Here is a 23,736-nt window from a genome sequence, read left to right on the forward strand (position 1 = left end):
AGAATTTAGGAGTGCCTGAGATCAGCCTGGCAGCTGTATTCTGCAGCAGCTGTAGCCTATGCAACAGCCTCTCTTAGATGTTTAGATAGAGGCTGTTGCAATAGTCAAGTCTTGACATGACGAGTGCCGTGACCACAGTCTGCCGACTCTCCTTGGGCAAGAAAGGGAGGATTTTCTTAGTGGTTCTAATGGTAAACATCGTAGATGAAACCACAGCATTGATTTGTTTCCTCATGTCCAATCTGTCATCCAGATAGACTCCCAAGTTTTTCACTTGTGAGGAGGGGGAACGGTAAAGGTCCCAGGAAGTCTGGCCAGCATTTTGGGGTCTAAATATTTATATCATTACCAAATAGGATGACCTCAGTCTTGTCTGAGTTTAATTTCAGACAGTTACCGGCCATCCATAATCCAACTGCTTCCATGCAATCGTGTAACTTGTGGCTAACCGCACCTTCTAGTCCAGGAAGGAGGGATACCACAATCTGCATATCGTCCGCGTATGAGGTAAGCTGGAACCCATGCAATCTTATCAATGGGGCCAGGGACGATGCATACACATTAAATAAGGTTGGACTTAAAGATGAGCCTTGGGGGACCCCACAGGGCAGATGAAAAGGAGCCGAACAAAAATCTCCAAGGGCTACTATCTGCCTACGAGCAGAAAGGACATTTTTTTTAAACTTTCCAGGCAGAGTTCTTTACTCCGCAGGCTGACAAACGGTCCATCAGCAACGCGTGATGGACCGTGTCAAACGCTGCGGAGAGATCAAGCATAATCATTACTGCTTTACCCCCTTGATCTAAAGTTTTCCTAATCTCATCAGTAGATTTTAGAAGAGCAGTTTCTGTACTGTGACCCTCTCGAAAGCCATATTGTGTACAGTCAAGCACCTCAGCATCATACAAATAGCTGCTCAGATGTTTATTTATCCATTTCTCCAACATTTTGGCTGGGAACGGTAGCCGAGAAATAGGCCTAAAATTACGAACATCTGTAGCATCCAAATTTGATTTTTTTAGCAGCGGAATCAAGGAAGCGGTCTTCCAATATGCTGGGACGCTGCCCTCCTCCAGTACCCTATTAAAAAGGGGAGTCAGTACTGATGTAAATATATGAGGAATCAGTTTGGCTATTTTAACAGGGCAGGGGTCATAAGGGGAGCCAGATTTAAAATTTTGCAGGAGTGTAGCTGTGTCAGTGTTAGCCAACAATGGGAATTCCATCAATGCATGTTGCGTTAGCGGGGTTAAATTTATGTCCAAGCCTGGTTCATAAGAAAGATCATTATTGGCCTTATCAAAAGTTGAAAATATATCTTCAACTTTATCTAAAAAGTACTTAGCAATTTTGTCACAACGTTCCTGGCTTTCTACTACTTGTGACGAATGAGGGTTGGCCAGTTGACAGCCAATTTTAAAGAGTTCCTTTGCTGAGTTTTCTGCTAATTTTATTTGGCTCGCGAAGTACTCTTGCTTAGATGTCAGCAACAATTGCTTATATGCCCGTAGTCTTTCCTTGTGTTTACTTTTGTCCTCGGCCTTATAGCCCTTCCTCCATTCCCGCTCAGAGTGCTTACAGATGCATTTCTGAGCTTTTAAATTAGGGGTATATCAAGGGGCAGAAGGAAAAGTCCTTTTACAGTTAAAACGTTTTTTGGGGGCAAGCTTATCACAAGCTTCATTTATCCAATCATTAAAACGAATGGTAGCTGTATCTACCTCGCCAACCAGGGAAGGCATAGTAGATTCCAGGAGGTCTGACAAATCCTTAACTTCAATCTTGATCCATGCGCAAGAGTAACTAGCTTTTGTTGCTGCTTTCGCATTATTTTGATTGTCTACGCAGGAAATTTCAAATAGAATGGCCGAATGGTCCGACCATACTACAGGATACAGATCCATCACCGATAACTGTGGGTAATTTGAAAAAATTCCATCCAGCGTATGCCCTGCTGTATGGGTGCGTCCTTTAACTATTTGTGGGAGGTCAAGTCCATTCATGAGATCAAGTAGCATCTGTGTATCTAAATCTACTGGGACTTCCAGATGGAAGTTAAAGTCGCCCATTATGGAGAAGGATCTATCGCTTATACCTTCCTCCATCAAGTTGCCCACTAGATCAGTGAAGGATTTCCGAGGTCCTGGTGGCCGATATAGCAAAACTCCCCTAGTCTTTTTTTTTTTTTTTGTAGCCCAGGTGGGAATCGACGTCCCACCTTTTGGTGTACTTCCTGTGACATCGGCACGCTTCTTGTGGAAGCTCCCACCTTTGGGCGCCATCTTTGGATTCTTTTTTCTTGTTTTTGTGTTCTGTTTGTGAATCCTTTGGCAATGTTTTCTAGTTTTCCCTCCAAGTAAATGATTTTCCCGCTTTGTCTTTTAAGGTGTCTGTCTGTATATTGTCCTTTTTATTTCCACCTCCTTCTCTTGCCTCATCTTTCTGGCGGAGGTGGGTGGGTTTGCTAGTGAATCCAGAAAGATCTTCAAGCTGCAAAACTACACCGCCAGGTAAGAAATTATTCGTTTTGCAGCATGAATCTTTCTGGATTCACTATGCTGTGCATAGACTTTGTAGCGGTTTGTTATGTTTGTGGCGGCTCGGTGGAAGACGAGTGTTGGTTGGTGAATATATGTTGAAGCACCTTCTGTCCTACTTGAGCTTCCTTGTTCATTTGTATATCCACACAGTAGTGCTTAGTGAACGTGTGCACTGAAGCCCATGTTGCCACCAGGCATATGTCTTGAATGAGTGTGTTAGCCAGGAATGCTATTGTTGCTCCCTTCTTCCTGATAGAGTGGGCTTGTGCCCCCTCTGCTAGTTCTTGGCCTGCCTGTTTGTGGCAGAATTGTATAGTTTGTCCGATCCATCGTGCAATGGTTCCTTTTGTTACTGGTCTACCTAGGAAACTGCTTGCGAAGGACACAAAGAACTACTTTGTTTTCCTGTGCTCCTTAGTTCTTTCCATGTAATGCATTACTGCTCTTCTAGTGTCCATAGTGTATAGTGCCCTCTCTGCGCTTGTGGATGGTTTCCGAAAGAAGCTTGGTATTTGTACTGTCTGGTTTATGTGGAACCTAGACACCACAATTGGCATAAAGTGTGAGTCAGTTCTCATTACCACCCTATCATTGTGTATTTGAATGTAGGGTTCTGGCAGTGTTAGCGCTTGCAGCTAGCTTACCCTGCGCAGCGAGGTGATTGCCACCAGAAAGGCTGTCTTCATTGTTAGCATTTGTAGGGAGGCCTTATGAATGGGTTCAAAGGGCGCTTTCATATGCTCTGTTAGGACTAAATTAAGTTTTCATGCCGGTGGTGGCATCCTCTTAGGTGGTGCGATCCATTTTTGCCCCTTCCAGGAATCTCTTTACTACTTGTGATGTAAAGAAACTCTTTCCTGTCTCTCCTCTTGTGTAGGCTACTATCGCCGCTAGGTGTACTCTTAGCGAGGATGAACTTAGTTTTGCTTTCAGCAGGTGCGTGAGATATCTTAGCACCGTTGATTCCCCGGTCATCTTCTTGTGTAGTTTCTTCTTGCAGCACCATTGTGTGAACCTCTTCCATTTTGCCACACAGCACCTTTGTGCGGTAGGTCTCCATGCCTCTCGTAGCACCCGCAGGGTGCTCTCAGGTAACCATAGCTGTGCAAACTATGTCTTCAGGAGCCATGCCGCTAGACTGAGGCTCTCTGGCTCTAGGTGTAGTACTTCTCCATTTTGCATGGAGAGTAAGTCTTTTCTTTTCCCGAACTTGTGGGGTGGTCCCTGCACCATTTCCATTATTTGTAAGTACACGGTCTGCCTTGCCCACTGTGGTGCCACCAGGATCAGTGTCATGTTGTTGGTTCTGCACTTGTTGAGCACCCTGTGTATCAGTGGTATCGGGGGAAAAGCGTAGGAAAATGTTTTCGACCAGCTTATCCATAGGGCATTCCCCTGGGATCGTTCACCTGGTTGCCTGGATGCGAAGTATCGGCATTTTGCATTCTGGTGTGTTGCAAATAGGTCTATCGTTGGTGTTCCCCACCTCCTGAATAGCCTTTGCGTTTCCTGTGCATTGAGCTCCTACTCGTGGGATGCTGAAGTCGGTCTGCTGAGCCAGTCTACCTCCAAATTGTCCTTCCCTTGTAGGTGTATGGCTAGCAGTTCTATTTTTAGTGGGATGGCTCATCTCCATTTTTCCTGCGCTAGGTTGGATAGTGCCACTGATTGTGTTCCTCCCTGTTTGTTGATGCAGAACATCGTTGTTGTGTTGTCTGTTTGTATCAACACTCCCTGGTTGTACAGTTGTTTCTGGAATGCCTTCAGGGCGAGGAACACAGTCTTCAGTTCCAGGTAGTTGATGTGTCTAACCGCATCTGCTGGAGTCCACAGACCCCTCACTTTGAGTTTGTTCATGTGTGCTCCCCATCCCATCTGGGATGCGTCTGTGTTGATGGTCACCGTTTTGGTTGGTGGTGTTAAAGGCTTCCCTTTTGTTATGTTCTCCCTGTTCCACCAAGTAATCTCCTCCTGCACTGCATGCGTTACAACCACTAGATCTTCCTAACTTCCTGTAGCTTGTGACCATTGTTGTAGCCATTCCTGGAATGGTCTCATGTGGAGCCGTATATTGGGGACCAGGTGTATGCAGGACGCCATCATCCCCATGATCTTGCTCGCCGTCCTCATTATCAGAGCTTGCCCCTTCTGGTAGTGGCGTGTCTCCTTCAGCAGGGCCAGTGTTCTCTTGTCGCTGGGGAACACCTTGTGCTGTATGGTGTTGACCCAGGATGATCTTCACTTGCTCTGGTTCCATTGAGGATTTCCCCCAGTGTAGGGAGAATCCCAGGTCTGTCAGTGTTTCTATGACCCGCTGTCCGTGTTCCTTGCATGTCCTGTGTGAACTTGCTTTTATTAGCCAGTCGTCGAGGTAAGGGTATACATGAATCCCTTCACTGCGCAGGTACGCTGCCACGGCTGAGAGACATTTGGTGAACACCCTTGGTGCGGACTTTAGTCCGAAGGCTAGAGCTGTGAACTGGTAGTGTTCTTGGTTGATGGTAAATCTTAGTAGATGTTTGTGCTGCCTGTTCATGGGAATGTGCAGGTAGGCATCTTTGAGGTCTATGGTGGACATGAAGTCTCCGTCCCTTATCTGAGGAATGATCTCTTGTAGGGATGTCATTTTGAACTTTTGTGTCTATGTATTGGTTTAGGAACCTTAGATCCAGGATGGGTCTTAGCGTTTCGTCCACTTTTGGTAATAGGAAATAATTTGAGTAGACTCCCTTGTTCGTTCTCTGAATGGAACTGGCTCGATGGCCTCCTTTCGGAGGAGTTCTAGTGATTCCTCTAGGAGTAGCGCTAGTTCTTTCCCTGAATGCGCCTGACTTCTTGGTTTTCTGTTTGGTGGTTTCTTTTCCAGTTCCATGCAGTATCCGAACTGTATGATGTTGAGTATCCATTTGTCTGTAGTTATCTTCTTCCACTCCTGGAAGAAGTGTCTTAGCCTACCTCCTACTGGTGTTACATGTTCGTCGATGTTTGGTCCGTGCAACCCCCTCTTGTTGACCTTGTTGTTCTCCACCCTGGGAGGGGTCTTCTGGGTGGGCACACTTTGCGTGAGAGTCACTTTGAGGTGGGTTATTGGCCCCCTCTTCTTGTTTGCCCTCGTCCATTCGCCCTCCCGCGAAAGGACTGGCCCGAGTCTGGTACTGCCAGGTTTGCTTTTGCTATCCCTGCTGCGATTGATTGTCGCTTTGGTGTGCCTGCTGGAATGTCTGGTGTGACGTACCCGGCTGGTTTCCTCCCTTTCCGTTTGGTCTCCATGTCGGGGTACCCCTTCTCATCTCTCTGAATTGTAAAGCCACCATGGACCTTGCAGTTTCATTTTCTCTCTTGAGCTGGGTGAGTTTCTCATCCACCGGTGCCCCGAACAGTGTCTTTCCATTGAAGGAGTGCTCAGAATGTGTTTTTTTTTTTTTAAAATAAGTTTTTATTGCGGATTCAGAAAATAAATCTCAAATCAGGACAGGCATTACACTTGGAGCATCATTGAATATGCAGTCTGAGTAGGATATTATACACAGCCATTTAGCCCACAACCCGGAGGTCAGGCGGCGTGGTATGTCTCACATATAGGAAGACGGCAATGTGCCCGCCCTGCAGAGATGGACAGTCATTTATGAGACACAGTTTCCGCTTTTAACCCCCCCTAACAACAACTCCCCTTACAACCCATTCACAACGAGATAATTCCGGGGCCAGTCCTAGTGCTGGATCTATTGTAATGGTGACCTATCCTACATGTTAATGGTGATCAGCTGTAGGATACAGTTCGTGCGCCTCCCTGTCCTCTAGGGACAGTCGTCTAGGATCCTTAGGCTGCAATCTCTTACTAGATCCCAGTACCTGACTACTCCATGGCCCGTGTGGTGAACCTAACTACCTCGAAGTGAGTGTCCCTTGCCCTCCCCCCCTTACCCAACTGCTGCTAGTGCGAGTGTATATAACAGATAACACCACTGGATCATGTGGCGAGCTCCTAGCATCATCCAATATCTGTAGTAGGCGGCGTACATTCATAGATGTGTTCCTGGTAGGGATGAACCCGGCCTGGTCGACATGGACCAATCTGGTCATGAGCGGTAGGAGTCTGGCGGCCAAGATACGACTTAGGATCTTGTAGTCCACCGTCAGCATGGACAGGGGTCGATAGGACGTTACATCCAGCGCCTCCCTACCAGGCTTCAGCAACGGAACCACCAGCGCCTCCCTCATCGTTTCGGGTAGATGTCCCTGCTGTCCCGCTTCCGAGTACACTACCAACAGCCTAGGTGCCAATATGTCAACAAATTTCACATAGAATTCTATGGGCAACCCGTCGACGCCCGGTGTTTTGTTTTTGGCCATCTGTTTAACGGCCAGTTTAATCTCTGCCAGCGTTATGGGTCCCCCTATATCCACTGCATCCTCAGCATCCAGTACCGGTAAAGCAATAGATTCCAGATACGCACGTATTTCAGGCGTGTCCACCGTTAGTTGGCACTCATAAAGATCAGTGTAATATGACGCGAAGCGCGAAAGGACCACTGACTGCGAATAAGCTATATCCCCCGTTTCCGTTCTTATGCTCAATACCGGGCACCCCCGAGGCTCCGGATTAGCGAGCCTGGCAAGGAGCGTACCCACCTTGTCCCTCTCCGCATGCACCTTGATAATATATAGCTTATAATCGTAGCACCGCAGCCGCTCAGTTTCTTTCGCCACCAATTCCTTGGCCTCAAGCAATTGCGCCTGCAATTCCGGTCGTTCTGGTCTACGCTGCTCCAATCCCCGTAGCACACTCTCAGCCTTCACCAGGTCAGTCAAAAGCGAAGTCCGTACATTAGCAAACCTGCCCATGCACACTCCTCTTACCACCACTTTCATCGCATCCCACTCCACTAGTCTTGTCGCCGCTGTGCCCTCATTCTCCCTGAAATAGTGTTCTATGCCCTGGTGGACAGCGTCGCTAAATACCGGATCCTCCAGTGTGTGGGGCTGTAACCTCCACGTGGGAATCGCCGATCTCACCTGTTGCCATTGCACTGATATCAGTAAGGGATTATGATCTGATATTGTCCTAGTTAAGTATTCCGTGTGTCTAACCATGGCGGCCAGGCGATCACTACAGAGTATCGAGTCTATCCTCACATGTAATGCATGTAATGCTGAGAAAAAGGAATAGTCTCTCATTGCAGGGTGTTCTCTCCACACATCCAGTAACCCCCAACTGTCCTGCCACTCCTTCCTCTGAGTAGCTAACCAGCGCACCGTTGAATCAGTCAGTGGCGGATGGGTTCTATCCAGGTCAACATTAGTTATTGAATTAAAGTCCCCTCCCAAAATGATGGGGCCCGCCAGGTAATGCGCCAATGAGCTCGTTAATCTATCAAAAAATAAGGCCTGTTTCGTATTAGGGGCGTACACACTACACAGCGTCACTTCCCGACCATATAGCCTCCCCTCCACCACCACATATCTACCCTCCGGGTCCACCCGCCTGGACATGACCTGGAACGGTATCCCAGCTCTGACCCAAATCAACACACCTCTGGCAAACGCTGAGTACGTGGTCCCAAACACTTGCCCCCGCCACCTCCTCTGTAGTGCAGCGCATTCTTTTTCAGTCAAGTGGGTTTCCTGCAGCATCGCAATCTGAACTCCACGCCGCACTAAGTGGGCATGCACCTTGTGGCGTCTCACCATCGTCCTGAGACCACGGACATTCCATGAAATGCATTTTAAATCAGGTAACGTCCCCATAGTAGTCATTCCTGTACAGAATCAGCACCAGCCCAACACCCCTCACACAGCAGCAGTCGGATCCCCTAACCCCAGCACCCAACAAAACTCCCCAAACCCCTCTCCCCAGGACAGGACTTAATATCCCAGCTTCAGCCCCGTTCCAAACTTGTAACAACACACATCACGCTACTCTGTGGACTCTACCACAGAAGGCCTTAGGGGCCACTAGAGGGTGGTTCAGCGCCCGACCCAGAAACAGCGGAGCCCCCACCCCACACCCTTGGTCCCACATTGTGGTCTTAGTCCCACTCCTGAGTGTTCACTTAGCGATCAGAGATGCCATGCCTATATAAGAGTCATAGTTGGGCTACGCCCTGGTACCTCACTCGTTAAATAGTCCATCTGAGGTCTGTGGAGTGACCTCCGGACCCCTCGTGCTCTCCACTTCCGACTCATCTCCTCCCGTTTTCACTCCATCTTCGTCGGAGTCAGTTCCCTCCGATGTCTTCTCCTGTTGTGACCCCGTGATGATCGCGGTTGCCGCCAGTGCACCCTTCCTGTCCGCTTCCATTTGGGCTTTCTGCATCGCTATCTTAAGTCTATTCCGTTTTCGAATGCGCTGCGATTTTCTGATCCGGAGCGGTTGCTGCGCGGTCCTATCGCTCTTGCCAGCGCGGTCAGTCCCAGCACGGTAGAGCTCAAGCCACGACCATGCCTCGTCCGGAGATAGAAAGAAGTGAGTCGTGCCATCCAGGATCACTCTCAGCTTGGCCGGGAAAAGCAATGAGTACTGGATCCCTTCTTCTCTCAATTCCTTCTTCACAGGCAGGAAGGACGCCCTGCTTTTCTGGACTTCCTGAGTGTAATCCGGGAAGATCGTAACCTTGCTGTTTTCCACCTGAAATGGGCCCTGCGAGCGTGCTCTTTGTATCAGGAGGTCCCGATCCTTATAGTGTAACAACTTTATCACCATTGGTCTGGGAGGTCTACCCAGCTGAGGCGGTCGAGCTGGGACCCTGTGCGCTCGCTCAAGGGAAAAGAAGGGAGAGAGGCCCTTCGGTGCCACCACCGTGGTAAACCAGTTCTCCATATAGGCCACAGCATCCTCCCCCTCAATTTTCTCCGGAAGGCCTACAACCCTCACATTATTTCTCCTATTGCGACTTTCGGCATCTTCCGCGCGTCGTTCTAGGGTCACCAAGCGGCCCAGTATATCAACCAGTTTGTGTTCAGCAGTGACCACCGCCGGTTTCAATTCCTGCAGTAGTTGCTCATTGTCTTTTACCTTGTCAGCTAGCTTCGCATGATCTGCTTTGAGAAGTCCCAGCCCCGTGGCAACCTGCGCAATATCCTGATGTAGGGATTCTTTCGTTGCAGTGATCGCGTCCAATATGCTGTCTAGCCGTTTATGCAACCGCTGTTCCTGAGTCGTTGCGTCTAATGGAGCAGGTGCCCCGCCATCTTGGAGTCGTGCAAGCACTTCGGGCGTTCCACCAGTGGCGGCCATCCTGTCTCCCACAGCACCACTCCGAAGGTGCCACACAATCGATCGCCCTCCCCCGTCGTGCGGCTAGCCGGTCACCAGTGTCGCCCAGCTCCGGAGGTCAAAGTTCCCTAGGGGTCCACTATCCAATGCACCACTAGAACACTCGGCAGGGCGCAGCCCACAGGTCAAGGCCTCAACAGAAGTACTCCAACTGCCAGGGGGATGTGCAGGGCAAACGCGGGCCAGTAGTAGATAGGCCCAAATTTGCAGGTGATGAGTCGCCCCAGGCCGGACCTCCCACCTCTCACAATCTTCGTGACCTGCAGGCGCGCCCGGCGCTGTCCCACAGCGGCCAGCACCGCAATGCTGCAAGGGATATCCCCTGACCTCAGTACTCCGTGGCCAGCACCAGTGTCACTCAGCGGGCTTTTGCCGCCCCTCCGCTTCACCCATAAACATCAGTGTCCCAAGGGGAGCGTGAGATCGGCCCCCCGCAAAACCGCACTGTGCTCACCGTCGGGCCGTAGGTCCGCCTCCTCCGCTCACTCGGCCACAGGGGTCCGCTGTGGGGCCCCGGAAACTGGTCTCAGCTGTGGCCGCCACCACCTCCGTCAAGCCCACCGGGCTCCGGGGACGCCGCACTTCGCCCGTTCAACAGTGCAGGAAGGCGGGGGGATGGGCGCCGTGCTCGCCTGGCTCCCGGACGGCAGCAACCACTCGGCCGTCCTAACCAGTGCCGGAGCAGTCCGCTGGCTGACCCCCGCTCTGTCCCTTGCCCCGCACTCCGTTCTCCAGCCCGCCTCCGTCCGGAGCCTCCTTACACCCGAGCCGAGCCTCTTCAGAGTCCCGGCGCCGCCATCTTTCTTTGTCGGAGCGCAGCTCCGTCGGGGCTCGGGTTCTGCCAGGAATGCAGCGTCCGGGCACCCACAGGGTCGCGATCGAGCTCCCTCAGTCTCGCCTCTCTCAGAGCAGCGAAAAATACCACTCAGGGGGTAATAATCGTGGTGATTTCAGGAGTATTTGTGGGACCTGGCGCGGAGCCGATCGCTCACGCCGCCATCACGGTCAGCGTCCAAGCCACGCCCCCCAGGAGTGCTCAGAATGTTGTTCTGTACTTCCGACTTGAAGCCTGAGATCCTGAGCCAGGCATGCCTTCTTTCTGTGATTCCTATCATCATAATTCTGCTGGATGGGTTAGCCCCATCCAAGGCTGTTTTCAGGCAAGCATTTGCTATATTTTTCCCTTCCTCCACCAGGTGTGATGCCCTTTGCTGGTATTCATCGTTGAGGTGCTTGAGCAGTTGTCCCATCTCGTCCCAATGCTGGTACTGGTGTCTGTTCAGTAGGGCATTGGAGTTCGTCATGTGCCAGTGTACCGCTGCATTTCTCTCTATTTTTCTCCCAGTTAGGTCCATCCTCCTACTTTCTTTGTCTGGTGGTGGGCCTGATGTTGTTGGGACGTTTGCCCTCTTCCTCACTGTTGCCGCAATGATGGAGTCCGCCGTGACGGATTCCTGGATGTAGGGAGGATCCTGAGAGGAGTGTTTGTATTTTTTCTCCGTCCTAGGAGTGACAGACCTGCAGGTCGCTGTGTCTTTGAACGCCACCTCCCTTGGTCCATGACACTCAGGAGCATGGGGAGGAACTGACTCTGTTTGAGTGGGGAGCAGGGTCTCTAAGAGGAACCATGCCTTTGATTTTTCCTCCTCCAGTTTGACTCCATATGCCGCTGCCGCATTCTTGATGACCATGTTATAGGCCCCAATGTCATCTGGTGGCGAAGGTCAAAACTCCATGGGCTCTTCCGGGTTTTCGGAGTCGAGGTCCTGCCATTCCAGGTCCTGTGCCATCGAGGATGCTGAGCCAAAACTCGTTCGCTGGTCATTGTCGCCTTCTTCCGCGTAGTATAGGCCCTCTTCCTCTAGGTGTTCCTGGGGCTCGGGAGTTTTCGGCAGCCCTTCGGCGTCAAACTCCTCTTCCTCTTCTATTTCGACGATCGTCGGCTTCGATGAAATCGTGAACCTTTTCATTTTCTCACCGACTCTCCTCCATTTCGGCCTCGAGCCTTCTCTTTCTCCACTCCATCTAGGCGGCATGCTCGGCGTCGAGCTTGTCGGCTGATCTCTGACTTAGTAGTCGACGTCGAAGCGACCTTCGGGTCCTTCGCCTTCGAAGTCGAGTGGTCCTTTTCGGGGACGTGCTTCGACGACCGTGGCTTTTCGCCGGTCTTCGCCGTCTGGGAGTCTTTTTCGAAGGATCCGCTAGGCTGTTTGTCCTTGGACGCAGCTGCGGCCATCGAGATTTGTCGCCAGTGCTCGATTCGAGGACTTAGATTCTGTTTTTTGAGAGTCTGACTCGGGCTTTCAAGAGTCTTTCGGGAGTTTAGGGGTCGACGTCTCTCCTACCTCTATAGATGCCTTCTTATCGCTCTCTAAGACCGTGTAGTCATCTGGTCGCTCGGCGATGTTGTCCTCTTCGTCGCTGGAGAGGCCCAGGTCCCGAGGTTGGCCTTTGCCTTGCATGGTGTAGTTGTCTCTCTCTAACCCAGAGTGTCTTTGGGGTGAAGGCGGAGCAGGCATTGCAATCCTTGCTCTCGTGGTGGACTGGCAAGCAGAGGTTGCAGACCGGGTGCTGGTCCTTCTGCGCGTATTTGTGGTGGCAGTTACAGCAGAATTTAAAAGGTGTTTTGTCCATTCCTGCTCTCAGGGGACCCCCTGTGTGCACATTCTCCGGTGGACGTCGAAGATCTCGAAGTTCTCCTCCTTGTTCGTGGTCCCGGCTTGGTGATCTCGTTCCTTGGCATCTTCTCCAATCTTTTCTGTGTAAAATTCGTCTTTTTCCTCTTCTTTCCTCCAAAAACTCTGGAGCCGCTCGGTGACGATCCAGACCCAACGGCGGAAACAAGAATCTGAAGATGGTGCCCAAAGGTGGGAGCTTCCGCAGGAAGCGTGCCGACGTCACAGGAAGTACGACGTCGACGCCCACCTGGGCTACAAAAAAAAAAAAAAAAAAAAGACTACGATTTCGGACCCAACCACTAGACTGCGGAACAATGCACAGCAGAGTGAATCCAGAAAGATTCATGCTGCAAAATCCCCACTGTTGAAAGTAGGAAAGAAGAACTTGCTGCTTGTGTCTGCTGAGCAGGTCGGCAATTTGATGGTGTACGCCGGGAATGTTCTGCTAGGAGATACATTTTGTGATAAACTGCCCAATTCCAAATGCTTTGTGCACGGCGTGACAGCTAGAGAGAGTGTGTCCCTCCCTGTTTCTGTAGACCGTACACTGCTGTCATGTTGTATGTTCGGATTAGGACAGTTTTTCCTACAAGGTGTGTGTGAAAAGTTTTGAGTGCTAGGAACACTGCTAGAAGTTCCCGGTAGTTAATGTGGAGACATTTGTGAATGTCTGACTACAGTCCTTGTACTGTGTAATGTTGGAGATGGGCACCCCAACCAGTCAAAAGATGCATCTGCTGTCAGTAAAGTCTGTGGAATCGGGTGTATGAAGGGCGCCCTTTTGATACGTTTTAAGGGTTCCACCACTGCAGAGAGCAATAGCAGTGCACCCTGTGACTGATTCCACTGACGAGCTAGACATTCTTGCAGAGGACGCATGTGAAGCCTTGCATGAGGTACGATTGCAATGCAGGATGCCATCATTCCCAGCAGTTGCATGAAAACTCTGGCCGGCAATATTTAATTGGGTTGAAATAGTACTGTGGATTGAATATTGTGAATTCTGGCTACATTGGGAGAGGCTAAAGCTTTGAGAGTGTTGAGGGAAGCGCCCAGATAAGACTGAACTTGTGCAGGCCATAAGTGAGATTTTTGTGCAACGATTGTGAAAAACCAACTGATGAAGTAGGTGTACTGTTGCCAGAGTGTGTAGTATACCGTTCTGGTAAATGCCTGCTTTGATAAGCCAGTCGTCTAGGTAAAGGGAGACATAGATACACTGTCTTCTGAGATGAGCGGCTACAACTGCGAGACATTTGGTGAACACTCTGGGGGCCGTGGTGACGCCAAATGGAAGTACCTTGAACTGGTAATGTTTGCCTGCTATCACAAATCTGATCAACTTCAGGGCCAAAAAAGATGTTTCTTGTCAAAAGGTATGTTTAGAAAGGATTGTCAGACTTCAGGTTTAAACCCTGAAATCCGTAACCAGGCATGTCTTTGGAGTAGGATGCTAGTATTCACCTCTCTAGCTTCAGTGTCGGCCGCATCTAGAGCGCATTTGTGCTCTTCTGTACTCTCGTCCCCCTTGTCCCTGCGGCACATCGTTGTCACCGAGGACAATCTGCAACTCTGATTCCGCGTCAGATGCAGCCAAGGCCTGTTCTTCTTTGGCCACTGAGACCCCCTCTTGCTCTGAGTCTTCGCCGAAGAGATCCAGTGTGTCATCTGTACTGCTGCATCTCTTGATGTTAAGCCCGATGAGCACAGAGTTTTCTCCGATCTGAAGGATCGGCACGTGTCGCAGTCTTGTTCTTTGTGCTCTGGAGACAAGCATAAGTTACACACCTGATGCAAGTCTGTACGCGGATACTTCGCATGGCAAAGGGGGCAGAATTTGAATGGAGTTTGTTTCATCGACAAGGAGCCGGACCGACACGGATAGGCCGGGAGGCCGCCCGCAAATCTTCTGATTCGAAATGGAAATGTCTTGATGATCGAGTCAAATCGCGGAGAAAGGGAAACACGTTTGAAAACAATACCATTGAGGGTAGACTGGATGCGCACCGAGGGGAACCCAAGGAACTATTGCGAAGCGGAGTGCAGCAATACATGCCTGAACCCGATGTTGGAAAAAAAACAATCTAACAATGGAGTTGATGCCCATGCGCACTATCACCGAAAGGAGGAGTCACCTTACCTTGTGACTGTAAAGACTTGTTCAAACAACTTGCAAAACATCCGGAACCAACACTAGATGGCAGGAGTATGCAAAGCAAGTGATCTACAGCTCACATGCCTAGAACATACACACACACACACATGTATACACACACATACATATATATATATATATATATATATATATATATATATATATATATATATACACACACACACACACACACACACACACACACACCATGTAGTAGTGAAAATAAATGTGGTTCAAAAACACGCAATTATGAGCAATTGTACTAATAAACAGGTATTGACAGTTTGTTACCACAGTACAGCATAAGTGGAATGAGAAAAAATGTTCCTCCCTCACACATTGCTTTTAAAAGTTTGTTTACAAATGGAAATAGCTCAAACAGTCACAAAACCTAGTGTGTGATTTTAACTTTAATACGTTACCCTTTGCAACCCGATTATGGTTAAATAGATTTGTTAAAACAAACACACAAAAAGCTATGGCATAAACCATATATGCAGAATATAAAATGTTCTTCATTCACACTATTGAGGGAGGGGCATCACGGGTCACATGAAGCTTTGCCTCATGAATTTTTGCACTTCTCCAAACTCAACAGTAATTAACAGCATATTCATCTACATATATGGTTTCCCTTGAGCTATGCATATATCGTAGCAGTGCAAAGCAATGTGGAACGAGAACATCTTCTTTAGAGCAACTGTAATGATACAAGCACATTCAAACATTTACAACTCCATATAAAATTCGAGTTTATTACCACTTTACAGTAAAGTGGATGTGAAACAATACTTTACTGCCTAAAGGATTGTAAGTAACGATTGCTTTAAAGGAGGAAACCGGTCTCATAAAGCCATAAGATCTCTTTAATGTGATTTTACCATTCTGCCAAACTGTAACCCCTTGTACCTCTTTCTGAAAAAATGTTTTGTTAAAACAAGCACACATAAGAAATTTCATGTCATGAACCTCTATGCAGAGTAGAATATGCTATTACCATTGTTGAGGTAAGAGAGGGTTTCATTTATTTATTTATTTTTGACATTTATACAGCGCACTGTTACCTGTAGGTGTCCTGGAGCTAAGTAATACTCCAAACGCAGAGGCCAAGTAGAGATTTAGAGACCAAACAGCCAAGTCTTAAGACCCCTTCTAAAGGCCATCAGATTCGTAGCCTTCCTAAGAGCCGGGGGCAAGGCGTTCCAGGCCTTGGCTGCACCCAGCACAAAGCTTCTGCCCCCCCACAGTGCTTTCCTAATTCGAGGTACCGCAACCAGCCCTGCCTCAGATGATCTAAGGCGTTTTGCAGGAAGATACCAACGAAAATACTGCTGAAGAAAAGACGGCCCTAGACCTCGCAAGGCCTTAAATACCGTACAAAGAGCTTTGAAAGAAATCCCCTTTCGCACTGGGAGTCAGTGAAGTTTAACCAGCTCCTGGGTGACAGAGGCGTACTTAGGAATGCCCATAATCAAGCGAGCTGCGGCATTTTGCAGGACCTGCATTTTGTTCAGGATGCCCTGCTGTGCATTAAGTAACAAGCTGTTACAATAATCCAGGCGTGATAGAACCAGAGTGGTGACAACTGTTTTCTTGCAGCTTTCTGGAAGGAAGGGGAGAATTTTACGGATTGTCTTGATAAGGAAAAAGATGGAGGACAACGTGTTGACCTGAGGTCCAAAGGAAAGCTAGTCATCCATCAGTACCCCTAGGTTCTTAACCTTGGACATAGGTGTAGGGACATTGCCCATGCCTTCAGGCCACCAATTTGGACTCCAGAAATTAGTGTTTGAACCAAACACTATAACTTCATTTTTAGGCAATTTCCGGCCATCCAATTTCCCACTGCCAACATGCAATCCTGAAATTTGTTTGCAACTCCTTCCTCTTTGCCCGGTAACAGTGACACCACTATCTGGGTGTCATCGGCATAAGAGGTAAGATTCAAAACAAAAGCTCGAATTACTGGAGCTAGTGAGGTAACATATATATTGAACAGAGTGGGGCTCAGGGACGAATCCTGGGCACCCCACAGGGTAAAACGAAAGGTATAGAATCGTATTCACCGAGTGCCACACTCTGAACTCTGTTGGTGAGGAAAGCTTCCAGGATGTCAAATGCTTTCCCTTGTTACATGGTGGACCGTATCAAAGGCCGCAGAAAGGTCCAAAAGGACCAGCGCTGCTCTCCCCCCAGCATCGACTACTGCTCTGATCTCCTCAGTAGCTTTGATTAATGCGGATTCATTGCTATGGCTGGCTCTGAAACCGTGTTGCGATGGGTCTAACGCCTGAATGGCCATTAAGAACGCACTGAGTTGGGCATTCATCACTTTTTCTATGACTTTAGCTTGGAGGGGGAGTCTCGCTATAGGGCGATAATTGTTGGGGTCCCTAATATCCAGATTTGTTTTTTTTAATAGAGGCAAAATTGAAGCTCGTTTCCAACAAGACGGAAAGTCTCCGGTCGTAAACATGTTATTGAACAAGGCCGTCAACGATGTAGCAATCGGGGTTGAAGCCAACTTAATAACAGCTACCGGACATGGGTCTGAGGGTGAGCCTGATTTTATCACTTGAAGCAGTCCCTTTATATCCTCAACCTTCACTGGGGTAAAACACTCCAAGTTTGCCCCCAGAGGATATTCGGTAGTATTTTCCACTCTAGTCAGCGGACGCTTTAGACATATCCAGGCCAGAAAAGGCCTTGAAGATGGTCTCTACCTGGTTTGAAAAAAACTTTGCTAACTCCTCACATAGCTCAAGGCTAGGGGGCGTAGCTGCGGGTTTGGGAGAGGCCAAACAGGAAACCGCATTTAACAGTTCTTTTGCTGAATTTTTAGCTAGGTTGATGCGGTTGGTGAAGAAACCTTGTTTCGCCGCTATCACCATTTTTTTATAAACTAGCAGGCTGTCTTTAAATGGCCTTTTATCAGTGTCCTTATACTCTTTGCGCCATATCCTTTCCAGTCTCTTACAACCTAATTTCTGCTTTCTGAGTTCTTCCAAGAACCAGGGAGCTGAAGGCTGCGATCTGGTGGGGAGACAGAGTTTGGGAGGGGCAAGAGTGGCACAGGCCTTTTCAATCCATTTTGTGTAGGCCAGAGCTGCCGCCTCCACCGGGAGTACCTCTATGGATGCGGTCAGGAGATCCTCCAAAAGTGACCCATCTATTTTATTCCAGGCCCTAAAGATCTTGGCCGGTTTAGGTGTTCGATCAGACCTCTGTGGCCTCAGCACCGCGATGTAAACAAAACGGCATCATGGTCTGACCACGTAACCGGTATTGTGTTTGTAAATTCAAGGGCTGAGTAGTTAGAAAAGACACCATCCAAGGTGTGGCCCGCCTTGTGAGAAGATCCCTTCACCAATTGCTTTAATTCAGCGCCATCCATCAAATTAGTTAGTGCTCTGGTATCAGCATCCGAAAGGTTTTCTAAGTGGTAATTAAAATCCCCTAACACCGTGAAGGCCTTGGCGCACAGGCTCTCCTCTAAAATGTTTCCCACTGAGCTAAGAAAAGTATTTTTCGGGCCCGGAGGTCTATATACTAGACATCCTCTAAAGGAATGGTGATAAAAAAAGAGTGAAGTTAAAGGCTAAAGCTTCACACATATCCAATACTAGTGGTTGAAAATTAACATTAAGAGAGTTGTGGTGGGGGGGGATTGGCAGTAATATACCACAACTCTGCTTTTACCTAGTTCTGTGGAGGAGGACTAGAGCGCTGACCCTGGACAACCTCCAAGATGGCGTCCGTCCGGGTACCTACAAGCCCGAGGTCCTTCCCCTTGAAGCCTCAGGAGCTGACTGGGACCAACTTAGCAGCGCACAGCCCAGGTAAACATTAAAAACATGCCAACTCCAATTTTAAAAGACAAGAAATTAAAATGCGGCGAAAATAGTGCAAAATGCAGATAAGCGCTTTAAAGGACGACTGTTGCAGCCTAACCTCTCCCGGCTCAAGCCTCAAGAGTATACAGTATTCATGACTCACTTGAGGCTTTATCTGTCGAATCATACTCAAAAATAGTAATAAAAAAATAGTGTAAGCCCTGGTGGCAGTGTGGTTGTGACTATTAAAAAATATATGGTGCACTGTTTACAAACCAGAAAACTCTGGGGTGCAAGTAGCATTCCAGGTCAAACAAGGTAAAGCCTGAGCACACAACGAATACAGGTCGATACATATCCCTCTGCTTTCAACAGTATGCAACGGTCATCATAACACTTGGAAACCTTTGGCTAAATAGGACATACTAACGATCTGTGCTCCTAAAAGGAAAAAACACAGTACTTTTTGTACAGGTGAAATAGGAAAAAGATACACCTCACACCACCAGTCAGTGCAATATAGGCCCATCACAGAGCAAATGCTGACCGTAATGGGGGCGCTCTTCAAGTCCCATCTTAACAATTCCTATTATTATTTAAATAAGAATTATGCAGCTCTAATGATGCAAAAGTGTGTTTCACAAGTCAGTCATCTCAAGGGAACTAGTTTTATCCAAATGCAGGACCTTAGAAATGTGCTATCAGAGTATGAAACAATACCTGAATGGTTTACTATCGGGATCTGTGTCTTTAAAGCCCATTTCTTCAAGTTTGCATCGCCTGTACAGTTCATAATGACGAGTGTGCGTCTGTTCACGTAGATCCTCCATGTTGACTCGAATTAGCATCTCTCGCAGCTTCACAAAGTCACAGTGATTTTCATTTTCGACTAAAAGAAAGTTTTATAAATACAAATTTGGACCACTGGCCCACAAACATGGACAGATATTTCAATCAAAGTTTTGAGGAAAAAGTCTTATTTTATAAACATTGGACACTTCGGACTAGCAAACTAAGAAAGATGATGTCCAAACCTCCAACTGCACTACAAAAGGAAACAAGCATTTGCAATGCAATAGGTCTCACATTTATGAGAGTTTGAGCCATTGGAATTGCAAATTACAATGGCTTTTATTTACAATGCCAATAGCTTAAACTCTCGAAAATATGAGACCTATTGGATTGCAAATGTGTGCTATACATATTTTTAAAAATAGTGTTAGGAGAGAGCTGCAGGGAGGCAAAAGCTATTTACGGAAATAGTGCTCGGAGGCTGTAATTGAAGCCTACCAAGCAACAACACACGTAACAGGGGGTGTCGCCATGGGAGGTTACAAAAGGCGGTACAAAGGTGGGACTACTAAGCCTTTGTCTTTGCCTTTGTGACCAGTGAACAGTCCAAGGGGATACCTATGGCATTGCTCATTTACCTATTGTAAAAATAGCCGGGTCTTCCAACGGTCTCCTAAACTGCTGCAAGATCGGTTGAGAGCCTAGTGCAACAGTTAGGGAATTCCATAACTTCCCACCACAGAACTGAATAATTCTTCAGTCCCATTTTGCTTTGCTGATTCTTGGGACCGTGACCATTCGTGCAGTGCTCGATCGGAGGCATCTACTGGGATTATACCAGGAGAACCGATCCTGAACTGTAATATTTAGTGCTGTTCTGTTATAGGGAGTTGTGAAAAAAAGGTTGCCTTGTGTTCGGACCATGGAAGTGGCAGGATTTTATCTATTTGCAAATCTGAATTGTTTATAAAAACTCCATCCAACGTATGACTAGCCATATGACCGGGTACATCAATTAGTTGGTGTAGGATAAAACATTTAAGAGTATCCACTAAGTGATCATTGTCGAAGGTGGCAGACAACTCCAGATGAAAATTTAAGTCTCCTACAATCGTAAAGCTCGAGTAATTTGTGCAAGATTCCATAAAGGTCTGAATTTTCTGAATAAAACTGGCTCTTGGGCCTGGTGGACGATAGATTAATATTCCTTCAAATGTATAGGATTTGTTCACTTTAATACTAAAGCTAAGAACTAAAGCTAACAACCGGGCGGCCATCATAGCAGTTGGGGGTCTTTCATGCATTTCCGGTTCTTCATTTCCGGTTCTGGCTCCTCAGGCATATTTTCACAATGCAGTCCCGAAGGAGTGCAAAAGGGAAGCCTGTCTACACCTGGAATGCATCACGTGCCAGGACCCCTGCTCGGATTTTAGGTGTTAGCTATTGTTCAACACACCTGCAAGCATATATTAATGGTAATGGTTGTCACTCAGCCAGGTGGCCGGGGGGTGGGGTGGTGAAGGAGTTTAACCCCAGCTATCAGTGTACTGTGTGCAGTTTTTCATTTAATGATACCATCGCACATACTTCCGCTCCAAACCCCCGCTTGCTGACAAGAGACAAGAACTTACCAGACCCAGGGAAGGATAGTACTAAGGCTACCTCAGCTCAGCACTCCCCAGAAAGTTAGCAAAAAATACCAATACTAATCACGAATTAGAGGTGAGCTGTCTAAATACCATACTGCCGAACACGAGATCGGCTACTAAGCACAAATATGAACTAGATCACTTACTACAGACCTTAGACCCTGATTTGGTTTTCCTTAACGAAACGTGGGCTACGGTCACCTCGGAGACTGACTGGGCTATTGTTATACCAGCAGGTTACTCCCTGGCCAGCGTAGAAAGATCAGGGAAAAAAGGGGGTGGCACAGCAATTATCTACTGATCCACTTTCAAGGCCACTTTCACGTCGTGCTAGTTACCAGGAGCAGAAGCTATGGATTTTAATTTAAAATGTTCTAATACTGCATCCTTTTCTGGCTTGCTCCTATACCGGCCCCCGGGTCCAAAAAATGCTCTTCCTACAGGGTTTACAGACGTTCATGGAATCATGTCTTGACTCCCCAACATTCACTATATTGGAGGATTTTAATTTCCACTTAGAAGCCGGCAAAAATTCAGTCACAGCCATACTGGTTGATAACTTAGAAGGTTTTGGGCTTAGACAACTAACCTAAACACAAGGCCCAACACTCACTTGATGGTATTTTTACCAACAACCCTAATATCGCATTTGGAAAAATACTTCCAGTAACATGGTCGGATCACAATGTCATCTTCTTCAAATTTACCTCTAAGGAGAGAGATTGTCTCCTTTAAATCTAGGCCTTGGCATAAAATCAGGAAAGAAGAGTTAACAGAGTTGTTGGATACAGGCCCACCGTCGAGACGTAGAGACGAATGTTAATGAGGCAGCTGATAATCTGGACGGATGGATACGATCAGCAATTGATCAGTTAGCCCTGTTATTATAAAAATAAAGGCAAAAAGGGCCTCTGTCCCAAGGTACAATCTAGACCTTAAACCCATAAACATCAGGTGTAGGCACCTAGAGAGTAAACTGCCTTACGAGCTTGCCTTAGAGTACAAGTGAGCCATAATAAATGTGAAAAAAGATTTACTTTACTAGTAAAATCGAGGGTGCAAAAAACTTCAAGAGAACTTTACAAGATGGCCACAGCACTATCCGAAATTAAATCAAGAAAATCAATTTGTTGAGGACCAGAGTTTCTGCGACAAGATGGCAAGCTTCTTCCAGATAAAAATGCAACTGATCTATGACAAATTGGTAGGGAAATGTCCGAGCCCCTGCAGTACTAGTACGCCGGAGCCACCTAGCTAAATTAGGCCTGCCACATCAAGTCAGTTGAGCAGGTTTATTTATTTATTTATTTATTTTTCCATTTGTAAGGCGCACAGCTACCCAGAAAGGGTTTCCCGGCGCCGATGACAGATCAGACAAAGCATGAGAAAATTGATGAATGAAAGGATTTTTATTTGTGGAAGAGCCAGGTCTTTAGGTTCTTTCTAAATCTGGCATAGTTATCTTCCTTGCGGATGTGAGGCGGGAGCTTGTTCCAGAGCGTGGGCCCGAGTACCGAGAAAGATCTCCCTCCCATTCTCGCTAGTCTGAATCTCGGGGTTGCAAAAAGTGCCGAGGTCTGGGAGCGCAGTTCTCTAGCTGGAAGGTAGGGGGTTGCAAGGGATAGAAGGTACTTTGGTGCGGTGCCAGATTTAATCTTGAACATGTAGCTCAGGGCTTTGAACCTAATGCGGTTTTCCACCCTGAGCCAATGCAGATCGATTAGGTGTTTCGACACACTAGATCTTTTAGGGATGTTGCAAAGCAGTCTTGCGGCCGCATTTTGGGCAAGTTGCAGTCGTTTGGTGACGGCTTGGTTGGAGCCCAGGTAGAGGATGTTGCCGTAGTCAAGCCGGGATGTTATCAGCGCATTGACTACGGTCTTCTGGGTGGCAGGGGGCAGCATCCATAGGATCTTTCTCAGCCATTTCATGATAGTGAAACAGAGGCCGACCACTTTGTTTGCTTGTTGTTTCATTGAGAGGGTGTTATCAATGATAACACCAAGATTTCTCACGTGAGTGGCCGGAGTGGGAATGGAGCCGAGTTCAGAAGGCCAGTGTGAGGGATTCCACAGGTCTTTATTTTTCCCCAGAAGAAGGACCTCAGTCTTGTCTCCATTTAGCTTCAGCTGGTTTGCTGACATCCAGCTGAAGATATTTTGAAGACCTTGTTTGAGACAAGATGGGGCCAGTGGGCTTGACTCTGATAAGGAGAAGATGATTTGAGAATCATCGGCGTAAGTCATCAGAGTTAGCCCTAATTTGTCAGCTAGGTCGGCCAGGGGTCTGAGGTATAAATTAAAGAATAGAGGGCTCAGAATAGAGCCCTGTGGTACTCCGTGAGGGGCATTCACTGACTCTGAGCAAGCTATAGGGGATGTAATTTGGAAAGTTCTGTGGGACAAGAAAGACTCAATCCATCTTAGTGCCTCACCACGTATACCGATTCTCTCTAGGGTGGCCAGAAGTATGGAATGGGAGATGGTATCGAAGGCCGCACTCAAATCTAACAAAATGAGTGCGACTGTCTGGCCGTGATCTAGGAGTTTTCTGATGTTTTCGGTAACTCCCAGTAAGGCTGTTTCCGTAGAGAAACCAGCTCTGAAACCGGACTGTGATGGGTGAAGGAGAGAGTTCTCTTCAGCGAAGAGTGTAAGGGTGGTATGAACATGACGTTCCAGTAGTTTTGAAAAAATTGGGAGAAGGGAGATGGGCCGGTAATTTGTTAGAAGTTCAGGGTTGGCTGTCGGTTTTTTTAGGAGTGGGCTGACCATGGCGTGTTTCCAGAGTGAGGGAACTGTGGAAAGCCGAA

General features: G+C 47.7%; 1 protein-coding gene across 5 annotated transcripts in view; it reads right to left on the reverse strand.

Moving 5' to 3' along the window:
• Window positions 1-23,736, reverse strand: part of SEPTIN6 (septin 6) — a 178,019-nt gene that overhangs the window by 30,174 nt on the left and 124,109 nt on the right. For all 5 annotated transcript variants that reach the window (XM_078688702.1, XM_078688700.1, XM_078688701.1 and 2 more), the window contains exon 7: window positions 19,204-19,372. In XM_078688702.1, the coding sequence (XP_078544828.1) occupies window positions 19,204-19,372 (169 nt within the window). The remainder of the gene's footprint in view (window positions 1-19,203; window positions 19,373-23,736) is intronic.

Source organism: Lissotriton helveticus, chromosome 4_1, assembly GCF_964261635.1.
Source record: "Lissotriton helveticus chromosome 4_1, aLisHel1.1, whole genome shotgun sequence".
Taxonomy (NCBI): Eukaryota; Metazoa; Chordata; class Amphibia; order Caudata; family Salamandridae; genus Lissotriton; species Lissotriton helveticus.